General features: G+C 41.3%; 1 protein-coding gene across 4 annotated transcripts in view; it reads right to left on the bottom strand.

Moving 5' to 3' along the window:
• Positions 1–18,249, bottom strand: part of LOC140199642 (ceramide synthase 6-like) — a 311,186-nt gene extending 292,937 nt beyond the window's left edge. For 3 of the 4 annotated variants that reach the window (XM_072262065.1, XM_072262066.1, XM_072262069.1), the window contains exon 1: positions 17,612–17,962. In XM_072262065.1, the coding sequence (XP_072118166.1) occupies positions 17,612–17,781 (170 nt within the window). In that variant the 5' untranslated portion in view covers positions 17,782–17,962. Of the gene's footprint in view, positions 1–17,611; positions 17,963–17,998 lie in introns of those variants that run through there. The other variant, XM_072262067.1, reaches the window with a different exon arrangement.
• Positions 18,250–18,901: the final 652 nt, after the last annotated feature.

Here is an 18,901-nt window from a genome sequence, read left to right as displayed (position 1 = left end):
GTCAACAAAAGCCAAATTAAATCCACTATGATTCATTGTTGTGAAAGAATAAAATATGAAAACTTCTGGGGGTGGGGTGAATACTTTTTAAGGGCACTGCTTTTAGTATATATACTTAGAATAATTCATAATTTTTTCTATTATTAAGTATTGCATTGTACTTTTGCTGCAAAGATAAAAAAATTTATGACATATGCCAGTGATATTAAACCTGATCCTCATTCTGATGTGGATAGCAGGCCATTTCCAAAAAAATAAGAGCTAATTTATGTCACCAGCCTCCCTCATTTGTACTCCTTTTGAAATTTTATGCTGTGTACTCCTGAGAGCATTGCAACTCAATATTTCAAATTTATTTCATTCTCAAATGATATTTCATGACAAACTGTAAGTAACAGGAGCATTATTCTCCTTTTAAGTTATTGCCCATGGCTCAATTATAGTAAACTGGTCTCTAAGTCTGAATTGTTTGATTCCAAGTCCCATTTTAGATGCTTGAAACACTTGAGCAAAAAAATCTCATCGATTGCTTTTTATACTGTACCACTTAAGGAATACAACACTGCAGAAGCCATGGCTCTCAGGGTGAGATTTACGCTAATTCTATATCCATTTGCATGGCGTAATTCTAAGTATAAGGGGATGTCTTATTTAACATTGTTCCATCAACCAAACTCGCAAAAATAGATTATCAAGTGATATTCGTAACGCTGTATATGAACTTCGTTTCTCCTGACAACAATGTGCCGTAAAGTGCATTGGCAAAATTTGAGGTGATGAATAACACTGTGTTTTATCCCTTTTATTCAGTGTGAGAAAGGAAGTCAGAATTTATGAGTACATTTCTACTGTTGAGTAACCACTTGAGCCCAGCCCTCGAGTACATTAAAAAAAATGATAGACATACATTTCCCTTGGGATAGCAGCATAGCTGAGTGACAACGGGTTTTAAATTCCTCTGAAACAATCCACAGTTTTAAGATCTCTATTCCAATCACCAGCGATGTTTAACACCAGAACTGGATTAGATTCCTGTCTACTAAAGTACAATTTAAAAATATGCTCTTGCTAGGGACAAAGATAGATATGAGTGCATTTGGAATAATTATTAGGCTAAACATGTCTGATTTCCCACATAATAAGCTCCTTATAGCAGACAAGCCAAAGGCAAAAAATCCTGAAAAGGGATGAAGGAAATTGAAAGACAAGTCACTTGAGTTGCTCTTAAGAAAGGAAAACTTATGGGGAAAAGTTGCTTAAAAAGCACATGACAGAAGATATGCATTCTCAAACTACAGTATCTTTTTCCATCATGACCAGTTACTTTCCCATGAAAAATACCCCTTCTGATTATGACTACTAGGTTCTGTAAGGCCATTTTTTTCTTACAAAGCCCATGAAAGCAATTCCCTTCAAAAATGTTCCACAAAATGGCCATAATACTTAGAGATGTCTATACTGAGATAATTATATTAGTATTTCACATCATTTATGTTAGGTTAATGGAAGGAGTCATAAATTTGTGGTAACTCTACTCTTTATGTTCTAGGTATTGCAGCCAGATTCTGTCCCTTGGAAACAGCATTTCAAGCCACACCATCAGTTTTTACATGAGAACCTCTGCTAAGCCATGTGCTGCCCTTAATTAATTAATTGAGAAACAGCGTGGAATTGGTGGGGAGAAGTTTAAAGGGAACATTAGGGGGGGGGCTTCTTCACACAGAGAGTGGTGGGAGTATGGAATGAGCTGCCAGATGAGGTGGTAAATGTGGGTTCTTTTTTAACATTTAAGAATAAATTGGACAGATACATGGATGGGAGGTGTATGGAGGGATATGGTCCGTGTGCAGGTCAGTGGGACTAGGCAGAAAACGGTTCGGCACAGCCAAGAAGGGCCAAAAGGACTGTTTCTGTGCTGTAGTTTCTATGGTATTTCAGACCCTTTGAGCTGAGCGCTCAGCAACCCTTGATTTAACCTTGGCCTAATCAAGAGTCAATTTACAATGACCAATTAGCCTACCAACTGGTACATCTTTGGACTGTGGGAAGAAACTGGAGCACCCGGATAAAACCCACAGGATCATGGGGAGAGCGTAAAAACTCCTCACCGGCGGTGACAGGAATTGAACTCCGGTCATCTGTACTATAATGCGTTCTGCTAACCACTACACCACTGTGCCACTCCAAGATGTCAGACTGCTTACCTGGTATTTGTATTGACACTGTTCTTGATCTGCACCGATGAAATCCCAAATAGTACCCAAAACAGTCCATCTCTTCTCTATTGAAGTTACTGTGCATTGCAGTTACTTGGCTCGGCTTTTCTGAGAACGTCTGCTAATTCCTTCCAAAGACCGTCAAGGGCAGCACATTCGTGGGGCATTATCATCTGTATATTTCTTTTCTAGTCACATATCTGTCCCAGCTTGCAATTATGACATAATTTCTTCACCAACACTGGACCTACAGTACTGTACAAAGGTCTGAGACTTTTTTTATATATACTGTATATATTAAACTTGTGTAAAATACTGTATTTGTGAACAGTATAAATCTGGTAGAGGCAAAGGATGTTGAGCATGGTGAGGTGTGCGTTGCAGGAGGAGTGTGGGGCAGGTGGCAGAGGAGTTCCAGGGCTGGGCAGTGGCTCGGGTACAGACACATCCAGGTCTGAGATACCAGGCAAGGTCATTTTATTCCGAGCAATTGGATTATTGATCATTGCAGAATGTCTCTCAGGTTTATCATCACTCACATATGTCATGAAACATTTTTTTTTGCAGCAGTACAATGCAATATATAAAATTACTACAGTACTGTGTAAAACTCTTAGGTACCCTATATATGCATCTAAGAATTTTGCACAGTACTGTATTCACACAGAAAATATTCAGCACCATTCAATAAATAAGCAGTCTTAGCAAATGAAGATATTTAGTGGAATAGAGCTACATTGGCATTTAGAAGAATGAAAGGTAATCTTACTGGAATATTTAATACAAGGCAATGCTGAAGCTATTATCCTTTGCTGAAAATTGTAAAATTGGATGGCACAATCTCACAATAAGGGGTGGATATTTCAGACAGAGATTTCTTTTCACCAGGAATAAAACTGTAACTCTTCACATCTGAAAACCCAATTAGCCATAGAAGTATTACACAATACATTGGACTAAAGTGCCCTATTTGTCAACAAATAAATGCTATTACATTTATTTCAAAACATGCCAGGCCAGCCACGGCACTTTTTGTCTTGTAATATTCCTTATGAAGTTACTATATTTCCTTTATATATCTACTGTATATCAATTGTTCTAACAATAAATCTTTTAACTTTATCAAATACAGCTTCCCTTTAAGAAATCCATGTAGTAACTGCTTGGCAAACCTTTTTATTTCTAATTTTTAATTTAAAATAAATTTTTAATTTTGAATTATGTGCTCCACAACAGAGAAACTTCAGAAAGGGTAAGATGAGGGAACACACACCAGTCGTCATAAAGGGATCAGAGGTGGACAGGATGAGCAATTTTAACTTTCTGGGTGTAAACATCTCTGACGATCTATCATAGGCCCAAAATATTGATGCAGTTACAAAGAAAGCATGACAGTGTCTATATTTCATTGGGAGTTTGAAGAGACTTGGGATGTTACCAAAGACAAATTTCTACAGATGTACTGTGGAAAGCATTGTAACTGGCCGCATCACCGTCTGGTATGGGTGGGGGGAGGGAGTAGATGATACCCCACAGTATCAAAGTAGGCTGGAGAAAGTTGTCGACTCAGTCAGTTCTCCATCATGGGAACTAGCCACTCCAGAATCCAGATCATCTTCATGGAGCAATGCCTCAAAGAGGCAGAGTCCATCGTTCAGGACCCCCACCACCCAGAACATGCCTTCTTCTCATTGCTACCATCAGGGAGGAGGTACAGGAGCCTGAAGGCACACACACAATGATTCAGGAACAGCTTCTTCCCCCCTGCCATCAGGTTCCTGAATGGACAGTGAACCCATGAACACTACCTCACTGCTTTTCTTTAATTCTCTTTTTGCACTACTTATATAATCCAACTTTTTAAAATATATACATACTTCTTACTGCAATTCAGTTTTTATTATTATGCATTACAATGTACATAACAACAAATTTCACGCCATATGCCAGTGAAATTAAACCCAATTCTGATTCAACATGTATATTTGTCACTGAATGCTTTGGCCTTATCTGCCTGGTTTGCTATCCTTTTGGGAAGCAGATGTTCTACTGCTATAAGCTTAATTAGGTCCCCATGTGGTAGAATTTACACTATTTGTTAAATTCTGGTAAAAATAACTGTATACTGGCCCAAATCTTAGAAATGCATTGACCTAATGGGGAGAGGTAGATTCTATATGAATTAACCACTGGGCTATTTGACTTCAGCTGTAAGTGAACTATAGCTGGTATCAGCACCGAACTTCGAGGTGAGCGGTCCCGAGTTCAGATCTGGCTGGCTCCTTGCACGCTTTCTGTCCATGCTGGCTGGAACATTGCGTTAACTGAGCTGGGGTGGACTCAGCCCCATAAAAAACGGTCAAAACAAAACGTTACCAAAGTGGCAAAAATGCCACCCGATGCACCGCAAGATGTGAAAAGGAACAACAGTAAGTGAACTATGTTCACAGGGTGGAGATAGACCTAATTAACAACTAAATTACTTGATTAGGCTGTAAGAAGGTGAGGGCAATATTGTTGTTTTGGGATCAGAATACTTGCATGCAGGAAGAACTCTTAAGAGACTACAGGGGAGGGGCAGGCACAGTAGATATAACACTATTACAGCGCAGGGACCCAGGCTGAATTCCATTACTCTCTGTAAGGAATTTGTACTTTCTCCAGTCACCAGGTGGGTTTCCTCGTAGTGCTCTGGTTTCTTCCCACATTCCAAAGACGTACAGTTGGGTCGGTTAATTGGATACATGGGTGTTCATTAAAACGTATCGAATGGTGAAAGGCTTCAATAGAGTGGATGTGGGGAGGATGTTTCCTATGATGGGGTGTCTAAGATCAGAGGACACAGCCTCAGAATAGAGGGATGTCCACTTAGAATGAAGATGAGGAGGGATTTCTTTAGCCTGAGTGTGGTGAATCTGTGGAATTCATTGCCACAGGCAGCTGCAGAGTCCAAGTCATTAGATATATTTAAAGAAGAGGTTGATAGATTCTCCATTGGTCAGGGCATGAAGGGATATGGGGAGAAGGCAGGAGATTGGGGCTGAGAAGGAAAATTAGATTAGTCAAGATGAAGTGGCAGAACAGACTCGATAGGCCAAATGGCCTAATTCTGCACCTATATCTTACAATCTTATGGTTGCAATTAGGTGTGGTTTCATTAGGCCAGAAGTTATTGTGTGGTATCTCTAAAATACATAAATAATAAATACTACGTATCATCACAAGAAGAATCAATGTATTCATAACACCATAGCATAATAGATAACAAAGCTTTCTTAGAAGTTGAAGGATGTAGTCAAAGTTGGTGCACTTAAGAAGCATGGTTCTGTTCAGTATTTTCTATCTCCCTTCTGTGCTGAAATGGTGGCTTCATAGGATGTCCAGATTGTGGCAATCACACAAATCTTTCATACCTGGCTGTTCTATCAGATTCCTCCTTCTCAATCTCTTTCGCCAATCAACTTCCCAACTCTTCACTTCACCACCTTTCCCTCCCCCATTTTCACCTATCACCTGCCACCTTGTACTTCTTCCTCCCCTCCCCCCACCTTCTTGTTCTGACTTCTCAACCTCCTTCCCCATCCTGATGAAGGGTTTTGGCCCGAAATGTTGGCTTGCTTACTCTTTCCCATAGATGCTGCCTAGCCTGCTGAATTCCTCCAGCATTTTGTGTGTGTGTGTGTGTGTGTGTGTTGCTGAAGAGGGAGATATTTTCTACCCACAGCAGTAAAGCTGTGCTTCTTACTTCAGTGCACAAGTACCTACTCAGGTATTCCTCAAACCAAAGCAGGGGCATTCCCAACTCTCGAGAAGATGAATAAATAACAAATAAAAATACATGGTTAAACACTTCTTTAAACATCAGCATCTTGCACCTGATCTTTCATCATCTTCAAACTGTAAGCCTCAGTTTGCATGGCAGTGTAGAATGCAGATATAAAGATTAAATACCAGGCTTCCTACCAAAGGCCTTCCTCAGCTTTTGGGAGCTATGGGATTTGGAGGTAGTAGGGAAAGTTAGTGGTTGTTCTGTGTAACTTTCCTCCAAGAGGACCACAGTCTTATCACAGGCTTTGGAGGCTTGTGTGCCTCAATGACCCAGAGAGCAATGTTAGCTGGAGTGAGGCCAGACTAAGAGTATTCCACTGGTCCTCCAAGTTTAGGGGTTCAGCTCAGGGCCAGCGGCCCTGATGGTAAACCAAAATTGTTAAGGAAACAACAATGAAGAATCTTTCTACATCTGATTTTGACGGTATTCCTGAGTTTCTGCGCTGGACTTGCATGCCTGACAGCAGCGAAAACCGATAGGAATCTTCTGACATGATGAAGGAAGCCCTGAACACCACCAGAGATGGAGGACCTCCATTGCTACCCTAAACGCCAGCAACATATCAGGCAGTGAGTACTGTGCAACTTCAATGCTAATGCATCTGGTGTTTGTTTGATGGTACAGTAATGCATTTTGCTAAATGAGAATTTAGTATTTTGCTATCTGTACAGAATATGGGCACTGTAATTTGCAACTTCCTAGATGCTGGCCATTGAATAGTTAATTGTGTTCCTGGGGGTCTACTCAACCTCAACTAATTGAAGAACATCTTCGTTAGCATCCACAGCTATCCACAAATTATTCTTTAGCACTAGTTCTCTAGTCAGCTTCCTCACCTACGTCAGCTGCAGGCATTTTGATTGTAATATATTCATGCTGGTAATTTTGAAAAATGAATTTTACCTTGTTTATTATCCCAAGTTGGATTGTAGTTTTAAACATAGCCACAACTAAAAACTTCACTTAAAACTTCAAAAGGATTCAAAGTGGTAATATAATTTAGTGTTTCAATTCATTTCATAATTTATTTCCAATTTACAATACCTGTGTCACGATGTACACTGACAATATAAGAACCCAGGTGTAAAGAAAAGTAGAGACCTTGACAAACATTTATTCATAGGAATTCCAACAGAACAACAGCGGCTTGGCTGAGCGACTCCTCGATGCGTACCATTCTCAAAACCTAGACCCCGCGATTAGTGCTAATTGGGCTTTCATTTAAATCATACTCAGGCATCCCTGAGTATATCAAAATAAACTTAAGCTTATGCAGACAGCACCGGGAGACCGCATTACAAAGTGCGAGTTGCTCGGGAAAAACACAAGGGGCGCTAAGCATTTAACAACTCCTATAAAATAACAATTAACCAATTCAGGCGCTTTAAAAACCTCAAAGCATAATGCTCTCTGGCGCCCCACAAAGGCTTGAAGAGCTCATTACAACTTGATTCTTGTCATCATCAACAGCTACGAACTGTATTGGTTTCAAAGAGAAGAGAAAGAGTCTTTTCCAGAAATAAAAAAACATAGTCTGGAAAACCACAATAATAATAAAAATACAAATCTTATATACAAATCCCAGGTAGCAAACAGAATCAACATTTTGCAAAAACAGAATAAATGAAGTTCTGTCTTTATCATGTGGTGTTTTCATGATTTTTAGTAGCACTTGTGAGACTATCTTTCGATCTTATATTGTTTTGTCTATGAGAATTGCAAATCAGTGATTTAAATACTTTGTTGAAACCTTAGGACGGAATACCTTTCCTTACTATCATCTCAGCTATAGAATTCCATGGGTAACAGTGTATATACACAATTCAGCACCACTTTGAAGTTTAATGAAGCGTTATCTCAGACTGGAGGTAAGAAAACTTGAGTACATGATATCGTAAGTTAGAAAGCAAAAAAGTTCTGAAGCAACAAAGAAATGGTCATTCAACATTTTGAGCTGAGACCCTTCATCGGGACTGGAGAGAAAGTGGGAAGAAGCCAGAATAAAGGGTGGGAAGAGGATGAAGAGCAAAAGTTGGGAGGTGATAGGTGGATCTGGGTGGGGAGGGGGGAAGGTTCGAAATATGGGAGAATGTAAAAATGGATTGATGTGAAAAGCTGGGAGGTGGAAGAGGCTAAGGACTGAAGAAGCAACCTGTTAGGAGAGGAGATTAGATCTTCGAATAAAGGGAAGAACATATAGAACCAGCAGAAGGAAACCGCCGGTAATGCGCAGGTCATGAAGATTGGGGAGGCAAAAGAAAAGGGGTAAAAGGACCAGAGGGAGAGGAAAAACAATGACAGCGCGGGGAACAGAGGAGAGTAGTTACCAGAAGTTAGACAAATTGTTCTTTAATGTTGAGTTTAAATTTCAGAGTGCATAGAATTAACACAGAATAGAAATGAGTAAAAGTGACAACTAAAACAAATCTGCACTTTGACGGTTGAGCTGTTTGAAAATTAATTGCAGGGTCACTATTTTGGATTGACAATTAATCAAAGTTTATTTACTATATTTTGGAAATATCATTTCATAACCTTGATCATTTAGAATTAAGTCAAATGCTTTTGATGCCAGAACAAATTAAATCATGTTTTGATTTAGTTTGTCAAAGGGCAAAAGTTTAAAGGGATGTGCAAGGCCAATTCTTTGTTAAGACACAGGAAGTGATAGGTGCCTGGATTATGCAGAGTGGAGCACTCACGGAAGTGAATATGCCTATGGCATTCAAGGGGTATATAGATAGGCACAAATGGATCCTCGATTTCCTCACTGGCACACCACAGTTAGTACAGATTGGCAACAACACTCACCAGCAGCACAGGTGCACCACAGGGCTATGTTCTTAGCCCCCTGCTCTACTCACTTTATACTTCTGACTGTACAGCTCCCAGGCTATATCTAAGTTCACTGTTGTTGGCTAAATCAAAGGTGGTGACATATCAGCATATTGAAAGGAGATTGAAACTCTCATTGAACTTCCTTGGCGTCAACAATTCAGAGGATATGTTCTGGGGCCAATATACAAGTATCAGCACAAAGAAGGCACAGCTGCACCTCTACTTTTTCAGTTGTTTGCATAGATTTGGGATGACAGAGCAGGTGACAGAAGTTTGTGCAGGAGAACACTTTGCATCTAGTGACCACAATGCCATTAGTTTTAAAGTAAATATGCATAAAGGTTGCAGGTCAAAATTCTAAATTGGAGAAAGCCCAATTTTGATGGTATCAGAAGTGATCTGGTAAGTGTGGATTGGGATGGGCTGTTTTCTGCCAAAGGGGTACTTGGTAAGTGGAAGGTCTTCAAAAGTGAATCTTAGACAGTACACAACTTGTATATGCCTGTTAGAATAAAGGTAATGATAACAAATGTAGGGAACCTTGGTTTTCAAGAAATATTGAGCCCCTGGTTAAGAGAGAAAAAAAGGAGGTGCATAGCATGAATAGATAGGTCGTAACAAATGAGGTGCTAGTTGAGTATAAGAAATGAAAGAGAACACTTAAGAAAGGAATCAGGAATGCTAAGAGAAGGCATGAAGTTGCTCTAGCAGACAAGGTAAAGGAGAATTCCAAGGGACAAAATTGCAACATTGGAAGATCAGAATGGAAATTCATGTCTGAAACCAAAACAGATGGCATAGATCTTAAATAATGTTTTTGCATCTGTATTTACTCAGGAAATAGATACAGAGGCTATAGAAGGAAGACAAAGCAGCATCAACTTCATGGACACTGTACCAATTAGAGAGGAGGAGGTGTATGCTATCCGGAGGCAGATCAGGGTGGATAAATCCCAGGGCCTGACAAGGTGTTCCCTTGGACCCCATGAGAGACGAGTGCTGAAATTGCCAGGGCCCCATTAGAGACATTTAAATCATCCTTAGCGACAGGAGAGGTATTAGAGGGTTGCAGGATAGCCAATGTTGTTCCGCTGTTTAAAAAGGCTCTAAACAGAAACCAGGAAATTAGAAGCCGATGAGTCCGACATTAGTTGCATGAAAGTTATTGGAAGGTATTCCAAGGGACCGAATATAAACATATTTGGATAGACATGGACTGATTAAGGATAATTAGCATTGATGTTGGTAGGATCAGCCAGGGTAGGTCTTACACAGTGAACGGTAGGGCACCGAGGAGTGCGGTAGAACAAAGGGATCTGGAAATATAGGTCCATAATTCATTGAAAGTGACGTCACAGGTAGATAGAGTTGTAAAGAAACCTTTGGCCTTCATAAATCAATGTATTGAGCACAGGAGATAGCATGTTATGTTGAAGTTGTACAAGATGTTGGTGAGACCCAATTTGGAATATTGTATGCAGTTTTGGTCAGGAAGGATGTAAACAAAGTTGAAAGAGTACAGAGAAAACTTACAAGGATGTTGCCAGGTCTGGAGGCTATGAATTGTAAAGAAAGACTGAATAAGTTAGTACTGTAGAACGTAGAAGATTGGAAGGAGATTTGGTAGAGGTACAGTATACAGAATTATGAGGAGTATAGATAGAATTAATGGAAGCAGGCTTTTTCCACTGAGGTTGGGTGAAACTACTACCAGAGGCTGTGGGTTAAGTATGAAAGGAGAAAAGTGTAAGGGGAACATCTTCACTCAGAGGGTCATGGGAGTGCGGAATGAGTTGCCAGCGCAAGCGGCACACACGAGCTCAATTCCAAAGTTTTAGGAGATGTTTGGACAGGTACATGGATGGTAGGCGTATGGAGGGCTATGGTCCCTGTGCAGGTTGAGGGGAGTAGGCAGTTTATATGGTTTCAACCTGGACTAGATGGGCCAAAGGGCCTGTTTCTGTGCTGTACTCAAAAGACTCTATATCACCAAAAAAATAGAGAAACTTCTGTAGTTGCATCACAGGCTGGTATGGATACACCAACACCCAGGAATGGAAAAGGCTGTAGAAAATGGTGGGTAAAGTAGAGCCCGCCACACCATTGAATACATTTACATAGAGCGCTGCCACAAGAAAGACCCTCAAAGACCATCCAAGACCCCCACCATCTGGGCCTTTCCATCTCCTTACCACTTTGCCTTTTCTCCTTGGAATGACAGAGGATGAGAGGTGACCTGATAGAGGTGTAGAAGATGATGAGAGGCATTGATCGTGTGGGTAGTCAGAGGCTTTTTCCCCAGGGCTGAAATGACTAATGAGTGCATGGAATGGGCTGCCGGTGACGGTGGTGGAGGTGGATACAATATGGTCTTTTAAGAGACTCCTGGATAGGAACATAGAGCTTAGAGATTACCTGGGTGAGCCTAGGTAATTTCTAAAGTAAGTACATGTTCGGCACAGCATTGTGGGCTGAAGGGCCTGTATTGAGCTGTAGGTTTTCTATATTTCTATGTTTACTACCATGAAGCAGGATGTGCCATATGTCCTACATCAGCAGGCTCAGGAACAGTATTACCCTGGAACCATCAGGCTCCTGAATTGCATGGATAACTTCATTCGCCACTACTCTGAATTGATTCTATAACCAACAGACACACTTCCAAGGTCACTTTACACACTCTCATGTTCATAGTATTATTTTTATTCGCTTGGTTCATAATGCATTTACGTTTGTCAGTATTTGCTTCTCTAAGTATAGCTTTTTGTAAATTCGATTGCATTTCTTTTTTCCTGATAACTGACTGCAAGAAAATGACACTCAAGGTAGTATGTAGTAACATTTACAAAATTTGACAACAAATTGTACTTTGAATTTTGAACCTAAGCAGGCAGAAGGGATTAATTTAATTTGCCGTCATGTTCGGCAGAGAACCTATGGGCAAAGGGCCTGTTCCTGTGATGAACTGCTATTTGTTCAATGATTGCATGAAAGTGTAAGAATACAGATCCAATGCACTAATTGCTAGATACCACAAAGTTCCAAACAGACATTGAAGGCTTCAGTAAATAATATTCATTATACTGTAGATACACATTTCCCTTTTTCTCCACTGTATATCAAGACCAGGTAGACAAGCACATCTACATTTTACACCTACAGTACTGTGCAAAATTCTTATATATATATATATATAGCGCTATGGTGCCCAAGACTTTTAAACAGTACTGTGTTCGTCAACATGGAGCAGAGAGCAAGTTTGTAAATCAGGCAGGAGAAAAAGGTGTTGGGAATGGTGAGAGTGGAACCCTGTGGGAGGGGTGTGGGACAGGTGGCAGAGAAAGAGTGCCTGGGGTGGGGCCGGTGTGGGTGCAGGCACACCCAGCCTTGAGACACCAGACAAGGTCATTTGATTCCAAGTAATTGGTTTATTGATCATTACAGAATGTCTCTCTGGTGCTTCCCTCTCCTTCCCCTTTTCCCACCATGATTCCCCTCTCCCTGCCCCCTTCCCACTCGCCATCCACAATAGAGACCCGTATCAGAATCAGGTTTATCATCACTCACGTGTCATAAAATTTGATTTTTTTGTGTGGCTGCAGTGCAGTGCAATACATAAAATTATTGCAGTATTTTGCAAAAGTCTTCGACGCCCGAGCTATATGCCTACGACTTTTGTACAGTTCTGTATATGAAGCAGTAACTAAATACTTCCAGGTGGACCAGCTGCACAATATTGATATACTAATCAACTCCTCTGAGGCTCATAAAGCAACACCCTTCTGATTAGCACACCTTCATCAGCTTACATGAAAGTAATCATAGATTTCGGGTTTTCACCGACTAACTTAAGAATTAGTGTTGCTGATGATTGAATAAAAAATACTTTGAACAATTAAGCAACCTTGCACTGTCCTAGAATGGAATTAATATCATTGGTGCCAGAACACCAGGATGAAACTGCCGATAGAAATACTCTTTTCTAATATGACTGAATATCAACATTAGAAAATAAATTAGATTCTACCACTAAACATAACTTTATCTCCCCTCTCGCCCTTAGCCACTTCCTGCAGGGATCGCTCCCTCAGCGATTCCCTTGTCCATTCGTCCCTCCGCACTAAGCTCCACCTGCCCATTCACCTCCTCCCTCCCCTATCCTCCCTCCCACTTCACCTGCGATCTGCGATTCTGGTGGGGTCATCTATTGTATCCAGTGACCCTGATACGACCTCCTCTACACTGGTGGACCCGACATAAATGGGGGGGGGGAGGGCACTTCCTCAAGCAGCTCCACTCCATCCACCAAAAGCAGACCTTCCTGGTGACCACACATTTAATTCTGATTCCCTTTCCCATGACATATTGGTCCATGGCCTCCTCTTGTGCCACGATGACACCACCCTCAGGGTGGAGGAGCAACACCTTATATTCCTTCTAGGTGGCCTCCAACCCGATGGCATGAATGTCGACTTACCCTTCTGGTAAAAAAAAATGTTTTCCCTACCCTTTCCATCTTTCTCGGTTCCTCATTCTGGCCTCTTACTTCTTCTCATCTGCCTATCAACTGCACCTGGGTCCCCTCCTCCTTCCCTTTCCCCTGTCATCTACTCTTTTCTCCTGTCAGATTCCCTCTTCTCCAGCCCTTTACCTTTTATACCCACCTGGCTTCACCTATCACCTTCTGGCTATTCTCCTTCCTCCCCCCCACACCTTTTTATTCTTGCATCTTCTCCCTTCTTTTCCAGTCCTGAAAAAGGGTCTCAGTCCAAAACATCGATCATTTATTCATTTCCACAGGTGCTGCCTGACCTGCTGAGTTCCTCCAGCGTTTTGTTTGCACTGTATTAGAAAATGAAGGTATTTGAGTGTGATGATTTAAATCCTAAGGCTTTAAAGTGTATAACAATCAAAGCATTATTAGAAATTAATTCTAAATCCTGAAATTGATATGATTAACAGATTGTTTTTCTAAACCAATGGAATTACCATGCAATTATTTTACTTGTATGAAAACAAATATATGCCAAATGTTTGATACTAGAGTAAACAGGAAAAGGGATATCATTTAACAGAAGTCCTTCCTCCGATATAGAATTGCTTTGTAGGTTTTGCAAGACAAAACTTCACTGGCTGAAAGCTGAATGGTAATGATTATAATCTTATCTAATTGACCAGAAGCAAAGACCACATTATTAAATTCAAACATAATTTCCTTTTGGTAGTTCAAGTGGTAGGGTGGACAATCTTTTTTTACATATAAATCGATCTGTTTTCTGTTTGTCCAATTCACCATCCTTTCTTAGCCCCACTGATACCTGCTGTCATTACTTCCTACTTCTTGAGATTTATACTATCTGCAAAGATTAAAGTTTGATTTCGTGTTTTACTGTTTACTGTTCTTTATAGTAATTTTCTGATATTCATTGTTTTTGGAAAGCATCTTCATTTTACCGAAATTTTTTTTAAAAAAACATGTGCCTAAGACTTTTGCACAGTACTGTACCATTGATATTCTTACACTGCTCTCCTCCAGGTATTCAGAAATTTACTATGAAGAGCAGTAAACAGTAAAAAAATCTAAATCAGATCAATATTTGGTGTGGCCACCCTTTAAAATTGTATCAGTTGTCTTAGGTACACTATATCTTTTATAAGTAAATTGGCAAGTTGGTTCTCCAAGCGTCTTGGAGAACTTGCCACAGTTCCTCTGCAGACTTTGGCTGTCTTGTTTGCTTCTGTCCCTCCAGGTAATCCCAGACAAGCTTGATGATGTTGAGATGAGGACTCTGTGGAGGTCATGCTATCAGAAACCATATATCAAATCCAGGATGTCTATGACCTTTGCACAGAACTGTATCTGCAGGTCTTTAAAGAGGGCTGAGTATGTGACAAGGCTGTTATGCTTATGGGATGCTTGGTTTTGCAAGTTGGATACTGAATGCAAAAGAAAAAGTTATGCTAATCGTTTATAATTTTTAATTTAACTTCAGGAAGACTATGCATAATACAGGGCATTATGTTTTGGAAAATGTCAAAGCCCTCAAAAGGGGATAAAAGAATGGGACTAGGAATAAAGGGGCTAATTAGGTGAAGACACTGGAAGCAGAGAAGGTTAAGGACATTATGGCAGTGTTGATAATCTTGAGGAGTTTTGATAAAGCATGGAACAGAGAAACTGTTCACCTGAATTTAAAATAACTAATTAAAAACAGGATTTATTTCCATGGAGGGCAATTAAAATCTGTAAAACATTACCTGACTGTGTTCTGGAATTATAATCCATAAGAGCTTTCAAAAGTCAATTGGTACCATACTCAAAAAAACAAAATAATCTGGGGTGGGAATAAATGGGGAAGCTGTCATCATTGACAGGCACAGACAAAGGGCCTATTCCTGCGGAGCAAATTTCTGATGGTGGACCTGCATTTCAGTCACTCACCGTGTATCCTTGACTGCTTCCCCTCCATCCCCAGCAAAACCTTAACACATTTCTCAAATACTTCACATTTTCTGCAGTCAGAGAGCAGAGAGGAGATCTTCTATGGCAGGGGCTCCCAACCTTCTTTATGCCATGGACCCCTACCATTAACCAAGGGGTCCATCTGACCACGAGGCATTGGAGCAGAATTGGGGCATTTGGTCCACCATTTCATCATGGCTGATCCATTTTCCCTCTCAGCCTCAGCCTTCTCCCTGTATCCTTTCATGCCTCGACTAATCACTAATCTATCATCCTCTGCCTTAAATCTCCTCATTAACGGCCTCCACAGCTGCCTGTGGCAATGAATTCCACATTCACCTCTCTCTGGCTAAGGTAATTCCTCCTCATCTCCGTTCTAAGAGAACGCACCTCTATTTTGAGGCTGTGTCCTCTGGTCTTAGACACCCCCACCACAGGAAACATCCTCTCCACATCCAGTTTATTGAGGCCTTTCAATATTCGATGGGTTTCAATGAGGTCTCCCCTCATTCTTCTGAATTCCAGCAAGTACAGGCCCCGAGATATCAAACGCTCCTCATATGACAAGCCTTTCAATCCCGGAATCATTTTCATGAAGCTCCTTTGAACCTTCTCCACATCTTTTTTCGGACAAGGAGCCCCCAAAGGTTGGGACGCCAGTTTGGGAACCCCCATCCTATGAGGTAAATATCAATGCTAATACACAGAACTCCAAGGAATCAGCTTTCCTGCTAACTATATTACTGCTGAACACATTGATGCTTATTGATTAATCAGACTAAATAAATCATGGTGGCAAGGGGTACTCCATTTGTAAGTACAGCAGACCGCACAAGGTATTTAAACATACATGCCATAATGGAATTCAACATTTGCACTAATTTGCTGTGATGTTTAAATTAAAAATTCCAAACACTTTTTAAATTCACTTATTAGAATATGAAATATAAAAATCCGTTTTTATGCAAAACTCAATCAGCTCCATCATGGGCACTAGACTCCCAGGCATCCAGGACATCTTCAAGGAGCGGTGTCTCAAAAAGACGGCATCCACCATTAAGGAGCCCCATCACCCAGAACATGTCCTCCTCTCATCGCTACCATCAGGGAGCCTGAAGGCACACACACATTTCAGGAACAGCTTCCTCCCCTCTGCCATCTAATTTCTGAATGGACAATGAACACTACCTCACTACTTTTTTAAATTTCTATTTTCACTCTACTTAGTTTAACAATTTCATATACTTACAGTAATTGAGTTTGTTCTATTAGTATGTATTCCTTTGTACTGCTGCCGCAAAGTTAACACATTTCACGACATACGCCGGTGATATTAAACCTGACTCAGATTCTGATACGTTTGCTGGGTAATTGGACATAATCGAACTGTTAACTCCCCTTCTCTCCAGTGCTGCTATTTTAACAAGTTTGACAATTGCCCAACCGATACATGAACGAGGAACATAACATCATTAACCAAGAAACTCTGTACCACCGAAGTGGGGTTGAACCAGACGGGAGGGATTAGTTTAAAATTGCAGCGATACTTAAACTAGTAGCCGCAGATTGTTGTATCAGCCGGACCTCACCTCGCGCTGTCAGCATCGAAGGCGTCTCTTTGTTTAAATCATTAAGGCTAAAACAGGCGGGACTGAGCCCGGGTTACAAATCTACACCATTCTCAAGCGGAAAGAGAGGTTGAATAGCCACGGGACTATTCTACTTGCCTCAGCATCCCTACTTCCTCCACGGGGAACTAACAGCGCTTCCCCAAATCAACAGAACAAAGCTGATCTCTCTCCTGGCGTTCGCTGAGCCCGAATGAGACGCGTAAATTTCACGGTTTCGCCTTTTTTTTTAAATTTGAAAACCAAAACACTGCGCGTACACACACACATCCCATAATCTCCGCCAGATATGACAGGGCGTTCTCTCCTTCTCTGCACTGAAAGTAAATCTTAAGCAGCCGGCTGCAAACGAGAGTCGGCAGGCGACTGGGAGCAGCCGGCTCCATCCATCAATGGCACACGAGACATACGGCAAGTTTGCGGAGCTTGCCTGCACCCTTGCCACCGTCGGCTACTGGAGGAGCCACATTTCAGTCTGAACATTAACCACCCCCCCCCCCCCCCGCAAAGCCTGAACGCTGCACAATGGTGATTTCACATGTAATATTCATTGAACTTTCTTAGTTTCATTACATTATAATACTTGGCCTACCACGGTAGCTTCATGAGCAAGATAATGCGAGGGCGAATTGCCTACCTTTCGAAAATCAGCCGGACCATAAAAATGCAGAAGGCCAGGGGAAACGCCAGGTACAAGTCCTCAGCCTGCGGGAAAGTGGCTTCGTCCGTATTTTTCAGATCTGCCCAGGTTACGTTGTGAGGCAGCCAGAATCTCTCATTCCAGAACCAAGCGAGGATACCTGCCATCTTCAGCGTGGCGTGGCGTGGCGAGCGGCGACTGCACTCCGCTCGTGGTTCCGGCTACTGAGCGCTCGTTCTCTGCCTGGTAAACTCCGTCTGAACGGCTCGCTTCACCAGATAGGCAAGCGGCCGATAGATTCCCTTCTCGCTTTTCTTTTTGTCCTCTCTCTCTCTCTCTCTCTCTCTCTCTCTCACGCACACACACACTCACAGTGTCGCCTACCTCCAATGGGAAGTGTCACACACCATCCACTCGAGACCAGGCGATTGGCTACCACGACTGTCGCGCACACGGCAAGGGAAAGTGTAACTAGGGCCAAAGTCAGCCGTTCACCTTACAGACCATTGAAGGTATTACCATGCATGTGTGTCAAAACACACACGCAAAATGTGACTTTTCCTTTCACCACCTGCAGAAACGACGGCGATAAAGATGAGAAAATATGCTGAACAAAGCACAGTCATTTCTTCCAATCCAGAGATGTTACCGTAATAACAATGGTAGAAAAATATTGATCATAACGGGACGAATAACAGCTGTAACTGAAGAGAACATTTGAGGAAGTAATTACAATAATCCAACTGGATTACATGATGTAATTGCAGATTCTGATTTGTTTTTTTGTAAAGTGTTTTTAGCGTTGCTGTTTCTGGTTTAGTCATAGTCATAGTCATACTTTATTGATCCCGAGGGAAATCAGTTTTCGTCACAGTTGCACCATAAATAATTAAATAGTAATAAAACCATAAATAGTTAAATAGTAATATGTAAATTATGCCAGGAAATAAGTCCAGGATCAGCCTATTGGCTCAGGGTGTCTGACCCTCCAAGGGAGGAGTTGTAAAGTTTGATGGCCACAGGCAGGAATGACTTCCTATAACGCTCTGTGTTGCATCCCGGTGGAATGAGCCTCTGGCTGAATGTACTCCTGTGCCCAACCAGTACATTATGTAGTGGATGGGAGACATTGTCCAAGATGGCATGCAACTTGGACAGCATCCTCTTTTCAGACACCAGCGTCAGAGAGTCCAGTTCCATCCCCAAAACATTACTGGTTTTATTATTCCTAAGTAAATAATTTCTGGTATTATACAGTATTTTGGTCATATTGAGTTAGCCAATGCC

This window comes from Mobula birostris, chromosome 6 (genome assembly GCF_030028105.1).
Source record: "Mobula birostris isolate sMobBir1 chromosome 6, sMobBir1.hap1, whole genome shotgun sequence".
NCBI classification, from domain to species: Eukaryota; Metazoa; Chordata; class Chondrichthyes; order Myliobatiformes; family Myliobatidae; genus Mobula; species Mobula birostris.
Note: the sequence above shows the minus strand (reverse complement) of the source record. Positions and strands in the feature narration are given on the sequence as shown.